Source organism: Mus pahari, chromosome 3 (assembly GCF_900095145.1).
Source record: "Mus pahari chromosome 3, PAHARI_EIJ_v1.1, whole genome shotgun sequence".
Classification (NCBI taxonomy): Eukaryota; Metazoa; Chordata; class Mammalia; order Rodentia; family Muridae; genus Mus; species Mus pahari.
In genome coordinates, this window is record NC_034592.1 from 119,482,221 (window position 1) to 119,502,774 (window position 20,554).

Here is a 20,554-nt window from a genome sequence, read left to right on the forward strand (position 1 = left end):
GGTGGTATTGCTGTTGTTGTTGGGACAAGGGTCTCATTAAATTCAGGCTAGCCACAAGCTTACTGTAAGACCTAGACTCCTGCCTAAAGCCTGGAGAGTGTAGGAATCCTAGACATGAGTTGCCACAACCAACTATTTTCTCCATTTTAATAAAATTTATAAATATGATTCTATCATAGATGCACATTATTTAGGGAACCATTCACAGGAAGAAACACATTTCTGGATGCTAGGGAACATTAAATACAAAATTCAGACAGAGGACAGGAAGAGAGGGTAAAGTATCAGGAAGAAATACACCGGGTCCAGCGGCAAAACCCGGCCTTTGCCTTCTTTCCTTTCTTTCTCTACCCCTTTCTCGAGTCCCTTCTTCTCAGAGTTTTTTCCAGCTCTCTTTTTCTTCAGTCACATGCACATTGTGGTCTTCACACTATTACACCGTCTATATATTCTGAAGTATTTTTTTGTGTGAAATAGTCCTTAAAATATTTTAAAACATCTCTGTGTTAATAAGTAGAGTGTCAGGGGTCTTTTAATTAGAAACTTTTCCAAGTTATTTACTTCTAACCGTGAATGTTTGGGCTGGAGTTAGGAGTGAACGGCTAAGAGTACCTGCTGTTCTTGTAAAGGACCCGTGGGTTTGGTTCCTAGCACCCATAGGCCTTTGTAAGTACTGTTCCAGGGGATGCTTCACCCACTTCTGACCTCCATGAGCACTTCCCGCACATGGCGACTTATATGCCTTTTGGAAAACCCGCGTACGTGTTTCAAAATTTGAAAATTTGCTTCCAGAAAGATGGGGGGATGGTCCTTAAATAAAATTATTTCCATATTTTTTCACTTATTAATAAATAATTTTAAGGATGAATACTCAAAAAATCATTTTTGTTCATACAATTTACTGCATTTTTCGCTTTCACTTAATTTTACTCAGTAAACTATTTACCACATGCAGCTCTATCTTTTTCTATTTACGTTTTGATTGAGGGCAGAAGGTGCCTGGGGAACAGAATGAAAGGACTTAGTCCTGTTGTGCCGCTCCCTGCACTCTGTTTAGGTGCACCCGGGTTGGAGCTAAGCCTCCGCTGCGGCCCCGCGATGGGCGGGGCCTACGCAAGCTCCGCCCAGACGAGCACTTTCGCGGTTGCCCTGGCAGCAGCTGTGCGTGGGTGAAGCTCACAGTGGGCCCAGCCTGGCGGGTCGCACATCATCTCCTATGGTCACCCTGCTGCACGCTGGCAGACACACACACACCCTTCGCTGCTGCCCGCGTGCGCATGCTGGCCTGCTCTGCCAGAAGGGTGATTCACTGGGGCCTAAGGCTTTGGCTGGGGCCAGTCCCAGGCGACTGAGATCAGAACCAGGGAGGCCCTCACAAGACCAGGGAAGCAAGTGCTCAGAGAGATCTGGCTCCTGATCCCCTCTAGGACTAAAAGGTAAAATTGGTTCCCTACCCTCTTCTGTGAAATCACATCTATACTTACCCTTCTCATCTCTAGATTTTTTTCGGAAAACAGGAACAAAAACTGAAGGCCCAGTAGAAAAGTCCACTGTTGCCTATGGGTGGGCTGAAACAAAATGCAGAGGTGATGATTGTCTTTAAGCCATCCTGTCCTGAAGGACTTCTCTAAATATTTTGCAAGAATTCTGTTTTGATTTTGATCCAGCCCCACAAGGTGGTGAAGTCTTGTGTATCCCCACTTCAGAGATGAAGTCACCAAATAGACTCTTAGAGCTAACCTGGCCAAGTATGCAGCCAGTGGGTGAAAATGATGCAAAGCAGGAGCCATCACAATAGACTGCCCTCTGCCACACTCCTCTGTCAAAAGTAGCTTCACCCACCCGTTTTTCTAGTGGACCACCCCCATCTTGTGGACCTTGTGGAGAATTTGAAGACATAAAAAATGTGCCGGAAAGTCACCTGAACCACGCAAGAGAAAGGAAGAAGGGAGGGAGGGGTATAATTGAAGAATATTCAGATTCCAAATAAGACACTCAACGCAAGATCCTTAAATTATGTCCCACTGTCTTCGACTCATGCTAAACGGACTGGGGGCTGTTGAACCATCCGTAGAGCTTGATTAAGTCACGATGCCAGTTTTGTGGTGGCTGTTGTTGGCCGTGCTTTTATTTTAATAAATAGGATGTCGAAGTGCCTGACTGTGAAGTCTCTGTCCTCACAAATAAAATGGTTTTGGTTCGTGTAAAGTGTTTAGAGGCGTCTTGTCCTAACCCATACTTGTGTGTATATATGTGGAGCATGAAGCTGCACCACACCACACGTGAGCTGTGAATGCATCTGAAATGACTACCAGCAAGCCATGGTGCAAAGAAAGGCAGCTGGGTGACACTTAAGCAGACCCAGGCTTGACTTAGAGCCTGTTTATACAAAGGTTTGAACAAACTATATTGTCTGGTTTCCTAGCCTACCCCATGCTAGAGATAGACTAGAAGGAAAGAGACAGGCTACAGCAAGGAAACAGGGCATTAATTTCTCACCTTTATGATGGCTGATATCTCTGCAGCCAAGGGCGGTGGGGGGGAGGAGAAAAGGCCAGAAGACAGGACTGAGGAGGGAAGACTTGGCATTATGGATTCAGTATCAGTGGCTGCTCTTTTTGACTCCATTTCAGCTGCCCTGTAACTACTTAAGACCCACCACAGACCTGGATCAGACATCTCTCCTAACATCTAAAGAACTGGATATCATCTTGTCTATCATCTCAGCATGCCAAAGGGCTGTCTACTCTGCCTGACCAATGTGGAGCCTACCATGAGCAGCCCATTTCAGATGCAGGTATCTAGTGGTTCAAACCAGAAACCTGGGGTTTTTCTTTTATGCTTCCTATTCAGTTCTTTTAACTTCTAAGTACTGAGAAAAGTACTTATTAAATGCCTCATATAATGCAGGTTCTAGGGGGTAGAGAAATGGCAGTATTATAAATCTTACATGATGACCATATTCTAACTGGAAAAATACACAAAGCACAAATGAAATCAGTCTCTCTCTAAATCAGTCTCTCTCTCTCTCTCTCTCTCTCTCTCTCTCTCTCTGGGTTTCTTTGTACAGCACTGGCTGTCCTGGGATCTGCTGTGTAGACTGGGCTGTACATTTTATTTGTGCTCACTTCATTGTATAGATAAAGTATGAAAAGGACTGAAAATACAAAATAGATTCAAGTTCGGGATATGTATATTAGAATGTGTCTGCACTTTACTTTGAATTGGATAAAAAGCTAAGCTTAATTAGTAGACAAAGGTATGGGAAGATAAGAAATCAAGCAAGTACAGCCATATTGGTAGCCCCTGGGTAACACTTTACATTTTAAAATAATTCGCCCTAGAATTTTAGGTGTCAAAAGCATGTGTGATTCTGTCTGATCTACATTTTGAAAGGACTTCTTCCTTGTTGTCTAACTACTGGAATAAATATGGCTGTTGAAGTTGTGGTGGATAAGCTAGAAGCCTGGCAGTTATTTGTCCAAGGGCTGTATAGTACATGGTGATGTCAAGATACACACTATGAGCAGAGCATCCTGGGGTTTGCTGATGTGTTTTGAGTGGAGGTTTCTATGAAGAAAACCAAAAAAGAAGAAAGAAAGAACTATAACTTAGGTTAGGTTTAACTTGAGTAAGTGGATGGTTGCTGCTCCCCTTACCAGAAAGTGGAAGAAATGGAGAAGATCAGGGGAATAGCATCCATTCTGCAATGGTCACGTTACTTTGAAAAATTAATTTATTTCTTGGGAAATTTCATATGTACACAGGCTATATTTTGTCTGTATCCACTCTCTATCTTCCTCCCTCAGTTACCCCTGGATATTCCCTGGCATGTCCCCCTTAATGTCATCTTTATTATTTAACTTTTTTAGTGTTCCTCCTTGTCCAATAAGTGCAGGAGAACAGGACCCATCTGATGAAGCCTACCCATCAGTGGTCACAAAGTGAAAGAGAAATGCTCCTTCTCGCCAAGCACCTACACACTACATACATTAGATACAGAAGGATAATAATGTTTTGTTTTGTTTTGTTTTTCCACACTGGGGAGAGCTTGTGGGAGCTATGAAAACCTGAGAGTGAAGAATCAGAAGTGTAAACTAAGGATAAAGGTCAGGGGCTAGCACTAGTCACAGAGTTACCGAGGATAAAAAGGGTCCCGTGAGGATGGACTATCCAGAGACTACCCCATCCAGGAATCCATCCCATCATCAGCCACCAAACCCAGATACTAATGCACATGCCAGCAAGATTCTGCTGAAGGGACCCTGATATACCAGCCTCTTGTGAGACTATGCCAGTGCCTGGCAAACACCGAAGTAGATGTTCACAGCCAGCTATTGGATGGAACACAGGGTCCCCAATGGAGGAGCTAGAGAAAGTACCCAAGGACCTGAAGGGGGCTGCAACCCTGTAGGTGGAACAACAATATGAACTAACCAGTGACCCCCTGAGCTTGTGTCTCTAGCTGCATATGTAGCAGAAGATGGCCTAATCGGCCATCATTGGGAAGAGAGGCCCCTTGGTCTTGCAAACTTTATATGACCCAGCACAAGGGAAGGCCTGGGCCAAGTAGTGGGAGTGGGTGGGTAGGGGAGCAGGGATGGGGGGTATAGGGAACTTTTGGGATAGCATTTGAAATATAAATAAAGAAAATAATAATAATAATAATAATAATAATAATAATAAAAAGAGTCCCGTGACCTATCGAAACATTGCAACCAGAAGCTGAGCATAAATAGGAGAGCCAGCACAGACTACAGCCTAGAGTAGGCAGTGGTGTAAGGAGAAACAGGCAATCAGAGACACTTGGCTTGCCTATGGTGACATGCAAAAGGACCGGGGGATCAATGATCCACTGCATTCCTCTAAAACATTCCCTAGTTTGTGGTGAGGGAAAGAATGTACATACTTGCTGGTTTTGTAGTAAAGTAGAACATCTCCATTGCTGATGTTAACTGGAGAATGGAATATTGGGGCTGTTGTGGAAGCAGTAGGACATATGGCTAACTGCCTGGTGCCAGGTTCAGACATACAGGAAAAGGAGGAGAGATAGATTTTTCTCCTGCAACTTTCAATATAAAGTGGGGGTGGGGTAAGACCCAGGGTACATACAGCTCATGCCACCAATTGTCTTCATTTGAGTGTATGCTTTCTTCAACAGCCCCAGCAACATGGTCCACTGCTTGGTAGCTTCAACAATGGCAGCCTTTCCATATAGTTCTGATGGAGAGAGCCTCCAGGATACTGACTGGCCAACACATCCTAAGTGTCTACAGTTGATCAATTCAATGCACCTGAAGAGAGATGGTTCACTGTAGTGGGCCTTGCCTTGGTTACAGATGGAGTCCTATTCTATTGGCATAAAGAAAGCCCCATTCAAAAGAGAGTTAATTCCTCATATAATAATGAGAGAGGGTTTTTTTGTCCAAGAAAAATACAAGCAAGCTAAGCATATCTATAAGTAGGGTCTACTATTTATCCAAATGATTATCTTTCTATAAAATTATTAAGTAAATTATATTTTAGAGTACTTATTTTAGTGTTGACACTATTTATGAAAATTTTGGTTCTCTCCTTGACGCAGCTGCCTTAACCTCACTTAAGATGATGTAAGAGTCAGCCTCCGGCAGGGATCCTTGCAAGAGTTACAACAGTAGCAAAATGATCTAGATGAGGTCAAATGAAACTCAGGTCACCGTGACTGGGCTGGTGCTGGGTCAAAACTTATGGAGTCTGACACTGGGCCAGTTCATTTTAGACATATTTAAATCCAGCACAATTTTGGAAACAACAATTTCCTGGTAATAGCAATTATCCCCATCCAGTGTGCATAATACAGTTTAAGGTGTGACTACATCAAAACTCTTTCACAAAGTACATGTGACCTCTACCATGAAACGGGTTCTATAGTCTAAGGGCCTAGGATCTACTAAGGTAGCTCTGACTGAGATAGCACAGAGGTCAACAGACTATAAAGTATATGTGACGTCTCCCCTAAGGATGGGTTCAGGTGACTGAGAAGAAACAAAGCTAAAGGCAAGTTCTAGGGAGAAAAGAATCTCAGATAAAAATTCTGGGGATTTGGTTGAGGTCTGACTCTACAGGTAGCAAAGATCACCAGACCATTAACAATATTCACTCCCAGTGTTCAGGATGGAAAGTGGGTATTAATTCCTGCTTAGTGGTTATTTATTTCCCTGTTTGAGACAAACTTGCATGATTAAAATTCCTGGCTTCTCAGTGCTTATCTGTGAACACTCATGCCTTCTGCAGCCTCCCACCGTTGTTGGTACCTCACACAGCCCAGTTTTTCATGTCCTTACTGAACATGCCTAAATGATGAATATGCTTCAGTATAGGGGAAATACTGGTGTGGGCCACAGATAGGAACCCATATCCTTATGTTGGCAATTCAGTTGTAAATGCTAGGGCAACTCCGAGAGGTTGAGTGTGACAATAAGGGAACAGCCAAATAAACTAGGATGTGTTTCTCTGGGAAAATTGAAATATCTTAAACATCAATGAAATGTTTTTAAGTTATATATAATATTTTTCTGGAAGCAGTTGCACTAAATATACATATGTATATGTATATATATATTAATCTTTTTGAGCTTTAAAATATTATAACTTAATAAAAATAACAGTAACAATGAACCTCTTCTTGTTTTCCCTTTTTGCTTTGTAGTTTTTGTCTTAGTCCAGAAGGCATTTTAAGGAAGTAAGTGTCAAACATGGCTTTGGCAGACAAGAGACTTGAGAACTTACAGATCTATAGAGTTCTTCAGTGTGTTCGCAACAAAGACAAGAGGCAGATAGAGAAGCTGACCAAGCTTGGGTACCCTGAGCTCATCAACTTCACCGAACCCATAGATGGGCTGAGTGCTCTCCACTTAGCCTCGGTTTCCAACGACACTGACATGGTCAGCTTTCTCCTCAAACTTGGTGCGCATCCTGATGTGCAAGACCACATGGGCTGTACCCCGACCATGAGAGCTGCGGAGCTGGGCCATGAGTTGTCAATGGAAATTTTAGCCAAAGCCAAAGCTGATATGACAATCGTTGATAACGAAGGAAAAGGTAAAGTTCCCGCACTCTGTCTCAGTCTGAGAAGAGTGTGCTCAGTTTGTAGCCAGAAAGCAAGAAGTGAATGTTTCTGTTTGTTTGTTTGTTTATTTGTTTCCCAGCTTTCAAAGTAAGTTAAGATCTTAAGTAAAAGATTCAATTCCCATTGCTTCACCTAAATATATTGCCTCTTCATAGTCTAAAATGGTTTAGGAATATTATAGGGAAACAAGTTTTGAAAGCCCACCCACATAAAAACAATTCGATTAATCTGTAATTAGATGGTTTCTTTCGTTCCTTCCTTCTTTTCTTTCTTCCTTCCTTCCTACCTTCCTTCCTTCCTTCCTTCCTTCCTTCCTTCCTTCCTTCCTTCCTTCCTTCCTTCCTCCTCCTCCTCCTCCTCCTCCTGTTTCTGCTTCTGCTGCTTCTTCTTTTTAACTTTTGAGATTGAGTCTCAGCTTAGAGTAGTCTTGCATTATCTTGCAAGAAGCTTCCAGATCCCAGATAATGAGATTACAGGTATGACCTCTGTCTGGCTTTGTAGATTCTTTAAAGTGAGATCAGTTTTCAACTTTTCACATGCAGACATTATTATAATCATTTATGGTAAAGTGTAAAATCTTGTTTAGAAAGAAGCATTCCTTGCCTTTTGGAACACAGTTGTCTTAGACTTAGGACTCTAGCTGAATTTTGTCCTGTCTGGTTCCAAGGTTAGTGTAGAAAGGACTGCATTTAAGAGCCTGAGAAAACTAAGGTAGATTTGATAAAACTCAAACTTCTATGTGGTAAATTTTAATATATTTGGAAATGTAACTTGAAATATTACACATATATGGCTTTTTAGATTAATTGCACATGCAATTCTGTTGACAAGCTATCAATCCCAAAATGGTGGTCTGGGGATTTTTGCCTAGTTGAGTTCCATGTCAGGAGGTGAGGCAACCTCATGAAAATTAACAAAAGAATTACAGACATACTCAGTATAAAGTGGTAGATGGAGTCAGTTGTCCCAGAGGATAACCACAACTACAAAGTCACTGACACTAATATACACTGATGAAGTGAATCCCATTTTACATCAGTAATAGTTTCTGACAGTAGGAAAACCCATTTTGTAACTCACTACCAACTTGATATTTGGTATAGAGTGTGCACTCGAACCACATAACAAAATAAACAGAATCATGTAGAGGTGAAATACGGTTTAAAGATGTAAATATTGACAGTGCAGCTCTCCAGTTTCCTAGAATGGATGGGCATAGAGGTCCATGCCTGTAATCCCACCACCCCAGGTGCAGAGGCAAAATAATGGTATTGGTTTAAAGGATGATACCTGGTCTAAATAGTGAACTTCAGTTCATCCTGGGCTACACAATGAGAACAACCCATCCTAACTTTTCATAGAATGACATTTTCTGAGGTGTCTTCCATGAACAATCGAATTATTTAAGTCATTAGCCAGCCATTGAATAAAACAAACTGAGACATCCTCTTTTGTTCCTGCTGGGAGAAAGTCAAAATATTTGTAAATGTTTATTTGGCCATGAAGCAGTTTTTCCACATGGCATCAACCATACTTTAAATTGTATAGAATAAACTTTGAAAAACACTGTAATGAAGTTTATTTTCTTAAACTGAATGCTTATTTTCTTAAATTGGAACCAAGATATGAGTCAGACTATATCCAAAGGAGGCATATAGCTTAAAAATAAAAATAAAAATGTAAAGCTTTTAAAAAAAAAACAAAGAAAAATAAGAACAAGGTCAAGTAATTATTTGTACCAAATGCAGCATCCATGTGAGTAATATGTACACCCAGTCACATTACTATTAAGTGAATGAAGTCCTGAGAAAGATGAAAATATGGGAAAACAATGTAAGTCGCATAGGGAGAAACAAAGTATGAAATAAAATAAATGTAATGTGCTTTTCTCACATAGCCTTGAAAGTTGATCCATGGTTAACACAAGACCTCTCCCTGTCTTTTCCCTTGGAGGGAGTTCAATTTGGCTTGAACAGCCTCAGCCCAGGGCCAGCATTCTGCTTATTCCAGGGTACTCTCTGACATTGACATTCTGCTTCCTGACTTCCTGCCTGCTATTTCTACAGGTCAAGAAAACATGGAATATTTAAATGGGTCATTAGAAGGATCCTACATATGCTGTAGGCTTTGAGCTATGGGTTACAAAAGCCTTCGTTACAAAATATGCACTTCATAAGCACCTCAGGGCTTTTGTAATGAATGTAGTCTGGTATTCCATTCCGAGTTTGATGTGGTGTGGTTCTCTGTTACGTTGTTTAATTTGATTCTTGGGATTATAATGTATTTACAGTATTTCTCCTCTCCCCAAACCCTCTCCTATATGTTTTCCCACTCTCTTTCACATTTATGGCTCTTTTCTTCCTCAGGTGTTAGTTCATGCATATATGTGTATGTATATTCATATGTATTCCTAAATGTAACCTTTTGGGTTCCTATATTGTTACTTGTATGAGTGTTTTCGGGACTGACTGTATGGCATGGGACAGTCAGTGTGCTCTTGCCGGGGGAGGACTTCCTCTCCTGCTCTCAGCTGGCTTCAGTTACCAGTAGTCTGTAAAGTTAAGTCTGTGTAAAGTCTGTGTAATGTTAAAAAGTCCTTGTGGACTTTTTTCCCATCCTTTTTGGCACGTCCATTGGTGTCATCTTTGTTCAGGTCACATTTGGACAGTCATGGTGAGACTTTATTGGGTGTAGCTGTTATATTACTAAGAGAGACATTTTCACAGCAAATTCCTTGACCCTCTGGCTCTCAGCAATTACTTCCTATATATAAACCTTTGATTTTCTGCTTTTAACTACATCTTTGACTCTCCATTAGGATATTCATTCTTCCCTCTCTCCTCCCCTCCCTTCTCACCCCCTTTCCCTCCACTCCTTCCTTCCTTAATTCTCCTGTAGTTTTGGGATAAACCTAAGTTCTTGAGTAGTTAGATAAGTTCTTTATCTTTAGCCCCATCTTTGTATTTCCAAATTTCTGAGTAAACCCATTTTAGTTGTGTCTTATATGAAAGATACTTAAGGTTTTGTTTTTTATATATGCAAATTTTTATGTGTCTAAATGTCCATAAATTAGGCCTCAGAACTGTCATTTTATTTTATATTATGAAGTTTTAACTTCACAGCAGTTTCACAACAGAACTGTTGTGAAGTATATCTAATATGGAGATAGATACAAAAGTATCTTTCTTTGTGTTCTATGTGTTATTTATTTTTTACTTTTTTGGTTTTTTTATTTTTCTAAAATTAATAGTCTTTTGGTTTTCTGAAAGGCAAGCTAGTGTGATAGCATTCTGCATTCTCGAGCCTGCTTGTTGTCAGTGTCTTTAGCTGTATCCTTTGATTCTATTGTGAAAAATCATGTTGATACAGGAATTTTCCATCACTCTGTTCTATTGTCAGTTATAATCACTTAGCTCTCGAGTGGGTGCTTTCGTCCTCTTGATTAACATTGCTACTTACTTTGTCTCCTGACAGTCTTTAAGTATGATTTCCAGCAGAAGATGGAAAATACCATATGCTTATGTTATGTACTCTTCCCTTCCCTTCCAAATTTGTGTTAAATGATTTCTACCTTATAATGATACCTAGAACTCCTCCAGCGATTTATGTTTGGTTCTGTGGTTGAAATTACGATTCACATGCTGTGTTGGCCTATTGTTAGACTCATATTTTATATGAAGTATTTTAGCCTGCTCATTTTGACTTCTCTCTCTAAATCCTTATATGCTTAGTCTGAAGTGTGTGTGTGTGTGTGTGTGTGTGTGTGTGTGTGTGTGTGTGTGTGTGTGTGTGCACGCGCACGCTCATGTCTGTTGATGTTGTATATGATCAGCAGTTTGACTTGGTATAATTTTTTCTGTTTTTTTTTCTCTGCAATTTTATAAAGTCATAATGTCACTTTTAAAAACATCTCCTTGCTTTTAATATTGCCATGGAAAGTCTTGGAAATTACTTGACTTTTCACATTAGAAAGGAGTTGTGTTTTTGTGCATAAGACACCTTTTTCACCTGGCTTTACCTACTATTGATTGTTCTTAAGCAAGTTTTCCTAAAGTACAGAATTCCCTTTTTATCTTCAGATTCAATTTTTCATTCACAAAATAGTCATTGTCGCCCTACAATTTTTCTGTTGTATTTTCTCTTTTCTTATTAAACTATGTGCGGACTCATCTTCGTTTGGCTTGGAGTCGGCTCTCATGATTTTATAACGTTCTGCCATTGGCCACAGTTGGGCAGGCTCTGCTCTTCCTCTGGCTGCTTCTAATTTGACTTTCAATCTTTAATGTCTTCTCTTAGGTCCTGTTGGCTCAATTCCATCATTTCTTTTTGTCTGTCTTCTATTCTCTTCAGTTCTTTTTGGTGTTTGTTTTGCATTTTTATTTGTGACTGAGTTATATTTAGTTTCTTTGCTAATATAAAAAACAAATCAAGCCAATCATTTTTTATTAATGTGGTCTTTTACCTGAATATTTTTTAGATATTTTCTTTAATTACATTTTAAATGTTAGCCCTTTCCTAGTTTCCCCTCTGAAAATCCCCTATCCTCTCCCCACTCCCCCTGCTCCCCAACCCACCCACTTCCATTCCTATTCCTGGCATTCCCCTATACTGGGACATAGAGCCTTCACAGGACTAAAGGCCTCTCCTCCCATTGATGACCAACTAAGCCATCCTCTGCTACATATATAGCTAGAGCCACAAGTTCAACCATGTGTTTTCTTTGATTGGTGGTATAGTTCCAAGGAGCTCTGGAGGTACTGGTTAGTTCATATTGATGTTCCTCCTATGGGGCTTCAGACTCCTTCAGCTCCTTGGGTACTTTCTCTGGCTCCTTTGTTATGGACCTTGTGCTCCATCCAATGGATGACTGTGAGCATCCACTTCTGTATTTGCCAGGCACTGGAAGAGCCTCACAGGAGACTGCAATATCAGGCTCCTGTCAGCAGGCTCTTGTTGGCATCTGCCTAGTGTCTGGGTTTGGTGGTTGTTTATGGGATGGATCCCCAAGTGGGGCAGTCTCTGGATGGTCGTTCCTTCTGTCTCAGCTCTGAACTTTGTCTCTGTAACTCCTCCCATGGATATTTTGTTCCTCATTCTAAAAAGGAACGAAGTATTCACACTTTGGTCTTCCTTCTTCTTGAGTTTCATATGTTTTGAAAATTGTATCTTGGGTATTCTAAGTTTCTGGGCTAATATCCACTTATCAGTGAGTGCATATCATGTGAGTTCTTTTGTGATTGGGTTACCTCACTCAGCAAGATATCCTCCAGATACATCCATTTGCCTATGAATTACATAAATTCATTGTTTTTAATAGATGAGTAGTACTCCATTGTGTAAATGTACCACATTTTCTGTATCCATTCCTCTATTGAGAGACATCTGGGTTCTTTCCAGCTTCTGGCTATTATTAATAAGGCTGCTATGAACATAGTGGAGCATGTGTCCTTATTACCAGTTAGAACATCTTCTGGGTATATGCCCAGGAGATGTATTGCTGGATCTTCTGATAGTACTATGTCCAATTTTCTGAGGAATTGCCAAACTGATTTCCAGAGTGGTTGTACCAGCTTGCAATCCCACCAGCAATGGAGGAGTGTTCATCTTTCTCCACATCCTCGCCAGCATCTGCTATTACCTGGATTTTTTATCTTAGCCATTCTGACTGGTGTGAGGTGTAATCTCAGGGTTGTTTTGATTTTCATTTCCCTGATTATTAAGGATGTTGAACATTTTTTTCAGGTGCTTCTCAGCCATTCAGTATTCCTCAGTTAAGAATTCTTTGTTTAGCTCTGTACCCCATTTTTTAATAGGGTTATTTGATTTTCTGGAGTCCATCTTTTTGAGTTCTTTTTATATATTGGATATTTGTCCCCTATCAGATTTAGGATTGGTAAAGATCCTTTCCCAATCTGTTTGTGGCTTTTTTGTCTTATTGACANTGTCTTTTGCCTTACAGAAGCTTTGAAATTTTATGAGGTCCCATTTGTCGATTCTCAATCTTACAGCACAAGCCATTGCTGTTCTGTTCAGGAATTTTCCCCTGTGCCCATATCTTCAAGGCTTTTCCCCAGTTTCTCCTCTATACATTTCAGTGTCTTACCTGATTTTTTTTTTACCTGCCTTTTATGATCCATTTTCCTGGCTTTCTGGTGGTGTATTTTTCATAGGTCACAGGTTTCTTTGGGGCTATAGCTCATTTTTGAATGAAGCCACCTAATGGCACAAGCTCTTTACAGCATCAGTTTGGAGTTTAACTCTTATTTATCTACAACTTGCTCAGCAACACTTTGTTAAGGTTGTAACACTATCTGGTGTATAGTACATGTTTAGCACAGAGTATTTTGATGTATAGAGTATCCTCTATGTCCAGGTATGCATATTTAGCATTTTTCTCTTTGGGGTGGAACAAAGTGATTTAGCTAAATAGCAGAACAGTGTTGGTCTTTCTTCTTTGGGCTATGAAACAGAGATCTTGCTCCCTATAAATGGGTTCAAATGGAACTCAGGGTACCCTAAAAACTTTCAGGCATACACAGCCCTGAAGATTTGAAGAGTCACATGGGGTATGGACCATAAGTTACCAAATCCCTGGGCCAACAAGGACTCCATATCAGAGCTCCAATTCTCCCTTAGCACAAGTCCTGTAAGACTTAGTTTTTGCTGTTTTCTAACTCTATCAAAGAGTTTATGGTCTTTTTAAATTCTCCATTTTTTTTCTTGCTAGATTCAAATATATGTAAATTTTGTTTGAGATTTTAATCTCATTTAATTTAATTATAATTTTCTCCCTTTCCCTTTCTTCCTTCAAATCCTTCCATATACTATTCCCTGCTCTTTCAAATTCATGACCTCTTTTTCATTAGTTATTAATATATGCATATATGTATTTTTATATATCTATATATACCTAAGTATAACCTCTATATAATGTTACTTCTATGTATGGTTTCAGGGCTGGCCATTTGTTATTGGACAAGGAATTCTTACGGCAGAACTATTTTCCTGCAGGTGTTTTGTTTTACTGCATCTTGCCCACTAAGCGTCACTATCGATGTTCACTGATTGCCTTGGACCATGGTGCAGATGTCAACAATATCACCTACGAAGGGAAGCCAGTGTTCCTCAGAGCTTGCGAGGAAGCACATGATGTGAAGGATATGTGCCTGACATTTTTGGAGAAAGGAGCTAATCCTAACGCTATCAACACAGTATGACTATCCCTGTGATTAATATTTCCTTATTCTACTATATTACACAGTCATGTAGTATTCATAATTGTCGTTGCTTTGCACTTTCTCATAAAATTGGGGTTCAGCATGGTAGCACATGCCTTTAGTCCCAGTACTTGAAAGGCAGGCAGATCTCTGGGACTATCCTGGTCTACACATACTAGGCCTTCCACACAAGTCAGACCCTGTCTCAAAATAAAACAAATATGGAAAAGGGCATGCATGTTGGAGGCGGGGGGGTGGACATGGTAAATATGTCCTGGTAGCTCATAGGTTGTTCATCTCCATCCAAAGTTCTGAAGATGATAAAATTCATTCTCTTCACATCGGTACCATTCTATACTTTATTTGCTAATTGTGTTTGGAAATCAGTCCTTGTTACCCATAGTGTCAGAATATCACTATAGCAAGAAGAAATGGTATCACTGCCATCTAACAAAACATATCTCTGTAGAAAGAAAATTCTGATCCCACTCACCTATATATTGATAGATATTGATTCCTCTTTTCACTGGCTAATATGGGGTTCTCAATTTTTGTAATTATCAGTTCTTTAGAAAACAAATTCTGCCTAACTTTAGCCTGTTGCTCCTTCCCTTCCTCTCCCTTTCATTTTATATTCTGCTTGCTCCATGGCCACTGCCTTGTTTGCATGACATTCCTATAAGGGAAAGCAGAGCATCCTGAACTCTGGCTTTAAAATTCCATTTCAGTCTCAGACGGTGTGGACTGAGTGCTTCCTCTTTTTAAAGAGAAATCAACAAAAATGCAGACCATTAAACTTCATAGCATACAGCTAAAAATCCAGTGAATTCAGCCCACATTTGTATTGACTATGGTTTATGCCTAAATGTGTAAACAGTATTTGATCTGTGTCCAGTCCACAGGGCGCACGGCTTTGATGGAATCATCAAGAGAAGGGGTGCTAGAAATAGTTCGAGGCATATTGGAAAGAGGAGGTGAAGTGAACGCATATGACAATGATAGACACCACGCTGCTCATTTTGCTGCCAAAGGAGGCTTTTTTGATGTAATAATTGCTCTTTGCTTTAAATTTGACTGTTAAAACCTTCTTTTTCTTTCTTTGTTCCTTTTTCATGCAGGTTAAACTAAGGCAGGTATTATTCTTAAGTTACCTATGTTGTTTTTATCTTGATCTTCCCAAATATAAAAATTTAACTCTGATCACATATCCTGCCTGACTCTTTACCAGTTTTATATATTTACTCACTTTTCTATATATTTGATAATTTATTAACTGAATGTTACTGGTAATATTTTTCTATGTAGTTGACTGTGACACTTAAAAATCTTGCCACCTAGAATCATGCTATGTAATGCCTCTGATGGTTCCTGAAATCAAGACTCCTGTGATCCACTCATGGGGAGATCAGGGCCACCACATTATTGTCTCCCTGTTGTGAACCTAATTATGTGCCTTAATGCTAAAGTCTAAACATTCTGACACTTTAGCAACATAGGTCGCAGATACCACGGCACTGCAGGAACTGTGCAAGAATCAATGCTATCGTATGTTGTGAAGTTGGGCATTTCAACAGCCACAGGTGGCAATAGACAGAACCGAGAGCACAGGTCTAGCTGTCAATCTTGCTGTAACTTAGCATTCCTATTTTTCTCTTTTTATTTTGCAGATTCTAAAACTCCTCTTTGCCTACAATGGAGACATGGGCTTGATTGGAATGGACGGGAACACGCCACTTCACTTTGCCGCCATGGGTGGTTTTGCAGATTGCTGTAAATATATAGCTCAGCGAGGTAAAATTGGTAGCTTTCTGTTTGACGTGTTTGTGCTCTACCCATGCTATAAATAACTAGGAATTATCATCTACTTGAATTTTAGTCACCAATTCGCGTCCAATGTAGGATGAAAATTGAACTTTTTCATACAATTGCCCATTGAATTATGAATCTAGTAAGAAGAGGAAATAAAACCTGAATCAAAAGAGGTTTGATTTTCATGTGTTATAATTGATTAATAGTCTTATTTTAAGAGTCCTAACATTAATCTCAAGGAAGATAAACATTGAAAATAATTTTATCTTATCTGCAATTTTAATTATTTTTTAAAATGCATGTCAAATTTGAACAAACATTTCTGAGTGATTTGTAGTTTTAAGGGAAATACTATATGAGAAAAAACATAGAAGGCGAAGATTTATGAAAAACTTGGAATGTATACAAACATAGAATGTGTAGATCCTCTCAAAGCTACGGAACATAAGTTATCTATGCATAAATGCAGACAATAGCTTAGAAAATCGGTTACAGTGAAATACTAACTGGCTAAGTTGAACAGCATAGAAGTACCCTTGTCAGTTACCCACTGATTGAGTGCATATCCAAAGCCCAATTCCAGTAGAGATCCATTAGCACTTTGTTTTTATTTTTTTCTAGTTTATCAAAAGTATAAAAAAAATCCATACAACTGTATTGTAGAAATATGTTTTTCTTCTGCCCTCCACAGATAAACTTTAGATTCATTAATATATACAATAGACAGGCCCATATAACTAATAGCATAACAGACCTGGTTTTACTTTTATAAGCTCAAAGTTGTCCCAGTAATAAACTGTTTTAACAACTAACCAAACTGTCATATGCAATTTGAAAACTGTCTAATTAGTCTTATTTTTAAATCTGTCACTCAACATTTTATTCTGACATTTCACTTTTGACAATGTAGGTTCCTAAACATTAGTAAGCATTCAAGACTGAGTCAGTCATCATCTTTAATATGTTGAATGGTTTCTTGCTGGGACAAATGTCACCCTACATGAACTCCACTGATAATGGATCCTAGGATAAAATGCAGGAACGCAGCCTGAGAGGCAAAGGCCTGACCTGGTGATACAAGAACAGTGCATCTTCCTGGATGGTTCCTAAGATGTTTTCCTAAAACAAATGTCTGAACCATGCTCTGAGATCTGTAAATTGCTTGGAAGTATCAGACAAGATCAGACCAGTCTTTTAACCACCAGAAGATTTTCTTACTAGGAGGGCAAGCTAAAGCGGGTTGAAAAATCTCTTAGCTTTCTGTTGGGGGGGAGGGGGTGAACATGAAAGAAGTGCCTTGAGAGATTTTGTGGGTTTAGAATTCCAGACAAAGCACAGTAGTCACAGGAAGGCAGCAGCATGCCCGTGGCAACACCATGCCATGTGTTCCTCCTGGGACTGTCCCCCATCTCCTTCCAAGTAAATGACTGTTCTGAAAATTGCCCAGTGTAAAATTTGCGAAGTTTCCATTGTCACATACCCTTCTGAGGTTTTCAATTAAGGTCGACTATTAAGATTATTAACCTTAGTATAAATTTAAATCTTTGACAATTCCAATAAAGAATGAATTGAAAACTGGTAGTTCTTCCTCTTTTCACCTCCTCAACACATGGAAGAAGGTGCAGGCCTTGAACTCCCAGGCCTGACAAAGCTAGCATCATTGGCAGCTTTTTTTTTTTTTCTAAGAAATAAATATTCAAAATCTCACAGTGCTGCCTGTCTGCTTCTATTATGTCATGCTGGCAAAACATCTGCCCAGCCCCTATCTAGATTGAAAACCAGAAAGAATGTCCTAATAGATAGACTTATTTCTATGATGTATTTTTAATATCTCATGACACATTATAGCCTTCTTGGTAGCAATAAACATTCCCTGATAAAATTAGAAATGCAAATGCACAGACTTTAATTTTTTTAATCTTTAAGTAAGGAGTTAAAATAATGAATTTAATATTTATCTTGTATACAAACACAAGTCTGGAATGTTTAGCTTTCATTAAACAAATTAGTTTTTTACCTGCTAAGGTTTTTCCCATGATCTTAACAAAACAGCAAACTAGAATAAGTTATCCTCAACTAATGAAGAAAACATGAAATATTTTTTCAGCATGTAAAAGCATTATGTTAAAAAAAAAAAAAAAAAGAAGTAAGCTTCCTGCTATAGTCTGAACTGATGGAGGCCTGTGCAAGCTGTTTGGATCCAGAAGCTTCTTACTGAATTCTAGGATACCCTCCCTCTTTTTCCCTGTTGGCAGCATCTCCCCAGCAAATACCCCTCTGATATTTGTTTCAAACATCTTCATTTTATCTAAGTTGTCTATCTACAGGGATACCTATGAGCAGATACATACTATAAACTTGTAACTTTGAATTCACTCAAATGAAGCTCTCAGGAAAATTGTTTTGGTAATTACAAATGGCTAAGTGTGTTCTTTATATATCAGTTTAAGAGCCAACTTCTGACTACACGAAATGAAGAAAATAGTTGGGAGTGTTACTTTGTGGGGCCAAGCAGTTAGTTAACGTTGGCATATTATTAACAGTGCTGCTTTTTTTTTTTTAAAATCAGGATGTGACCTGAAATGGAAAAATTTGGAACATAAAACACCCCGAGCTGTAGCGAAAGACGGAGGCTTCAAAGCTGCTAGCAAGGAAATACGTCGAGCAGAGCGGACTGCGGCTAAACTCGCTAAGACAGGAGCAAAAAATCCTAACCCCCTCTGGGCCCTCAGGCTGCATGACTGGTCCATAGAGCACGAGACTGCCCTTCGGAATGCCTTTAAGTTCGTGGACAGGGGCGATGGCGTAGTCAGCAAAGATGACTTCGTGGTGGCCCTAGAGGAGAGGCAAGAGTATGCCACCTCAGAGCAATTGCTTTCTGTGGCTCAAATGCACGAAAAAAGTCGAGGAGGCGGGGTCAACATTAATGAGTTCTTTAAGGGAACCAAATATTTAAGCAAGTCGTACGTCTTGGGATCTTTCGGGCCCAAGAAAAAGAAAAAGGGGGCGGGCAAAAAGCCAAGGAAAGGCAAGTTTGTTTTGCCTCTCCCCATCTGCACCATCCCGGAGAACGCCTTCCCGCGGCGGCCAGATGGGGGCCCACCCTACTACATGATTGAGACCTACCAGAATGTCACCGACAGCCACAGGTTCAACCGGGACCACCCACCCGAGCACCCCCTCCAGGACGATTCCGAATGGTACATCGATGACCCGAATAGGGGCTTCGCAAATATTAACTTTATCACCAAAGCAGGGGACCTGGCCTCTCTGAAAAAGGCCATCGAAACAGGAATACCTGTGGATATGAAGGACAATACTTACAAGACTCCTCTCATGATAGCGTGTGCCAGCGGCAACATTGATGTGGTCAAGTTTCTTATTGAAAAGGGGTATGCTTTCAGGTTTTGGCTTTGGGTTTCAGGTTTTGGCTTTGGTGTTTGTTGGTCCCTTTTCAGTGGACAGCCCAAAGGATCTGAAAAGATGTAGGCAAAGGAGAGCATGGCATCATGGGTGCACAGACAGTAGTCCACCAAGATAATCACACAGTGAAGACAGTTTTAATCTGGTGGTGATGTCTTCTAGTCCATCTCTTGCTTCTTAAGCTTGGGATTTGGTAACCTGGCTTTGCCTTGGGGTTCTACCTAGATAATAAGATGATGTGGAGTCACATTTTAGTTGGCCTCTCCTTTTATGGAGGACAAGACAGATACAAGAAGGACTGCCACAGTGACAGAAAACATGCCTACCTCTCCATTTCTTAAAGTCCATCTCCAGAGAGGCGAGCATCTTCATCTATAGAGATCTTTAAAGCATAGTCTTTTCATTTATTTCTTAAAACTAAAAACCACTGCTGGGTTTAATTGCTATTTTTCCCACAGTTATGGAACTGGAAGCAAGTTTAGAATACTTCTATGCCTTGGTTTCCCCAAGTGTGCAATAGGCTCTAATAGGACCCAGCTCCAAATCCACTGATGATTAAATGACTTAAAATATGCAATGCTTTTATCAGAACAATTATTACAAATATTTGAGGAAAGACATTTGGTGGTGTTACAGTATATTATGGCATTTTCATTACCTGAAAAATAACATTTGTGTAGTGAAGTTCTAATAATGACTAAAATTTTATATAATATATTACAGTGCTTAGCTTTTAAAATAATGAACATTCAAATTTAAAAATATGCAGAGAAAGTAGACACAAAGTAGAATAATGTACATTTTATATTTTTGCTAAACTTTTATCTTTATTGAAATAGATTTAGAATTTTATTGCTTTTTAACCTTTGCAAAAAAAATAACTCCCAGCAACTAACTTGCTTTTCAAGCTCAACAATATCTATAAACAGTATATATTATATTTACATAATATAATGTGTGTGCATTTCCAAGCTGGAGCTTCTTTTTTTTTTTTTTT

General features: G+C 39.5%; 1 protein-coding gene across 2 annotated transcripts in view; it reads left to right on the forward strand.

Annotated features, from left to right (window-relative positions):
• Positions 1 to 1,248: 1,248 nt before the first annotated feature.
• Ankef1 (ankyrin repeat and EF-hand domain containing 1) overlaps positions 1,249 to 20,554 on the forward strand; it is a 23,979-nt gene continuing 4,673 nt past the window's right edge. The window contains exons 1-7 of one of the 2 annotated variants that reach the window (XM_021194839.1): positions 1,249 to 1,436; positions 2,634 to 2,797; positions 6,689 to 7,080; positions 14,120 to 14,319; positions 15,221 to 15,370; positions 15,993 to 16,116; positions 18,704 to 19,526. In XM_021194839.1, the coding sequence (XP_021050498.1) occupies positions 6,735 to 7,080; positions 14,120 to 14,319; positions 15,221 to 15,370; positions 15,993 to 16,116; positions 18,704 to 19,526 (1,643 nt within the window). In that variant the 5' untranslated portion in view covers positions 1,249 to 1,436; positions 2,634 to 2,797; positions 6,689 to 6,734. Of the gene's footprint in view, positions 1,437 to 2,633; positions 2,798 to 6,688; positions 7,081 to 14,119; positions 14,334 to 15,220; positions 15,371 to 15,992; positions 16,117 to 18,703; positions 19,527 to 20,554 lie in introns of both variants that reach the window. The other variant, XM_021194840.1, reaches the window with a different exon arrangement.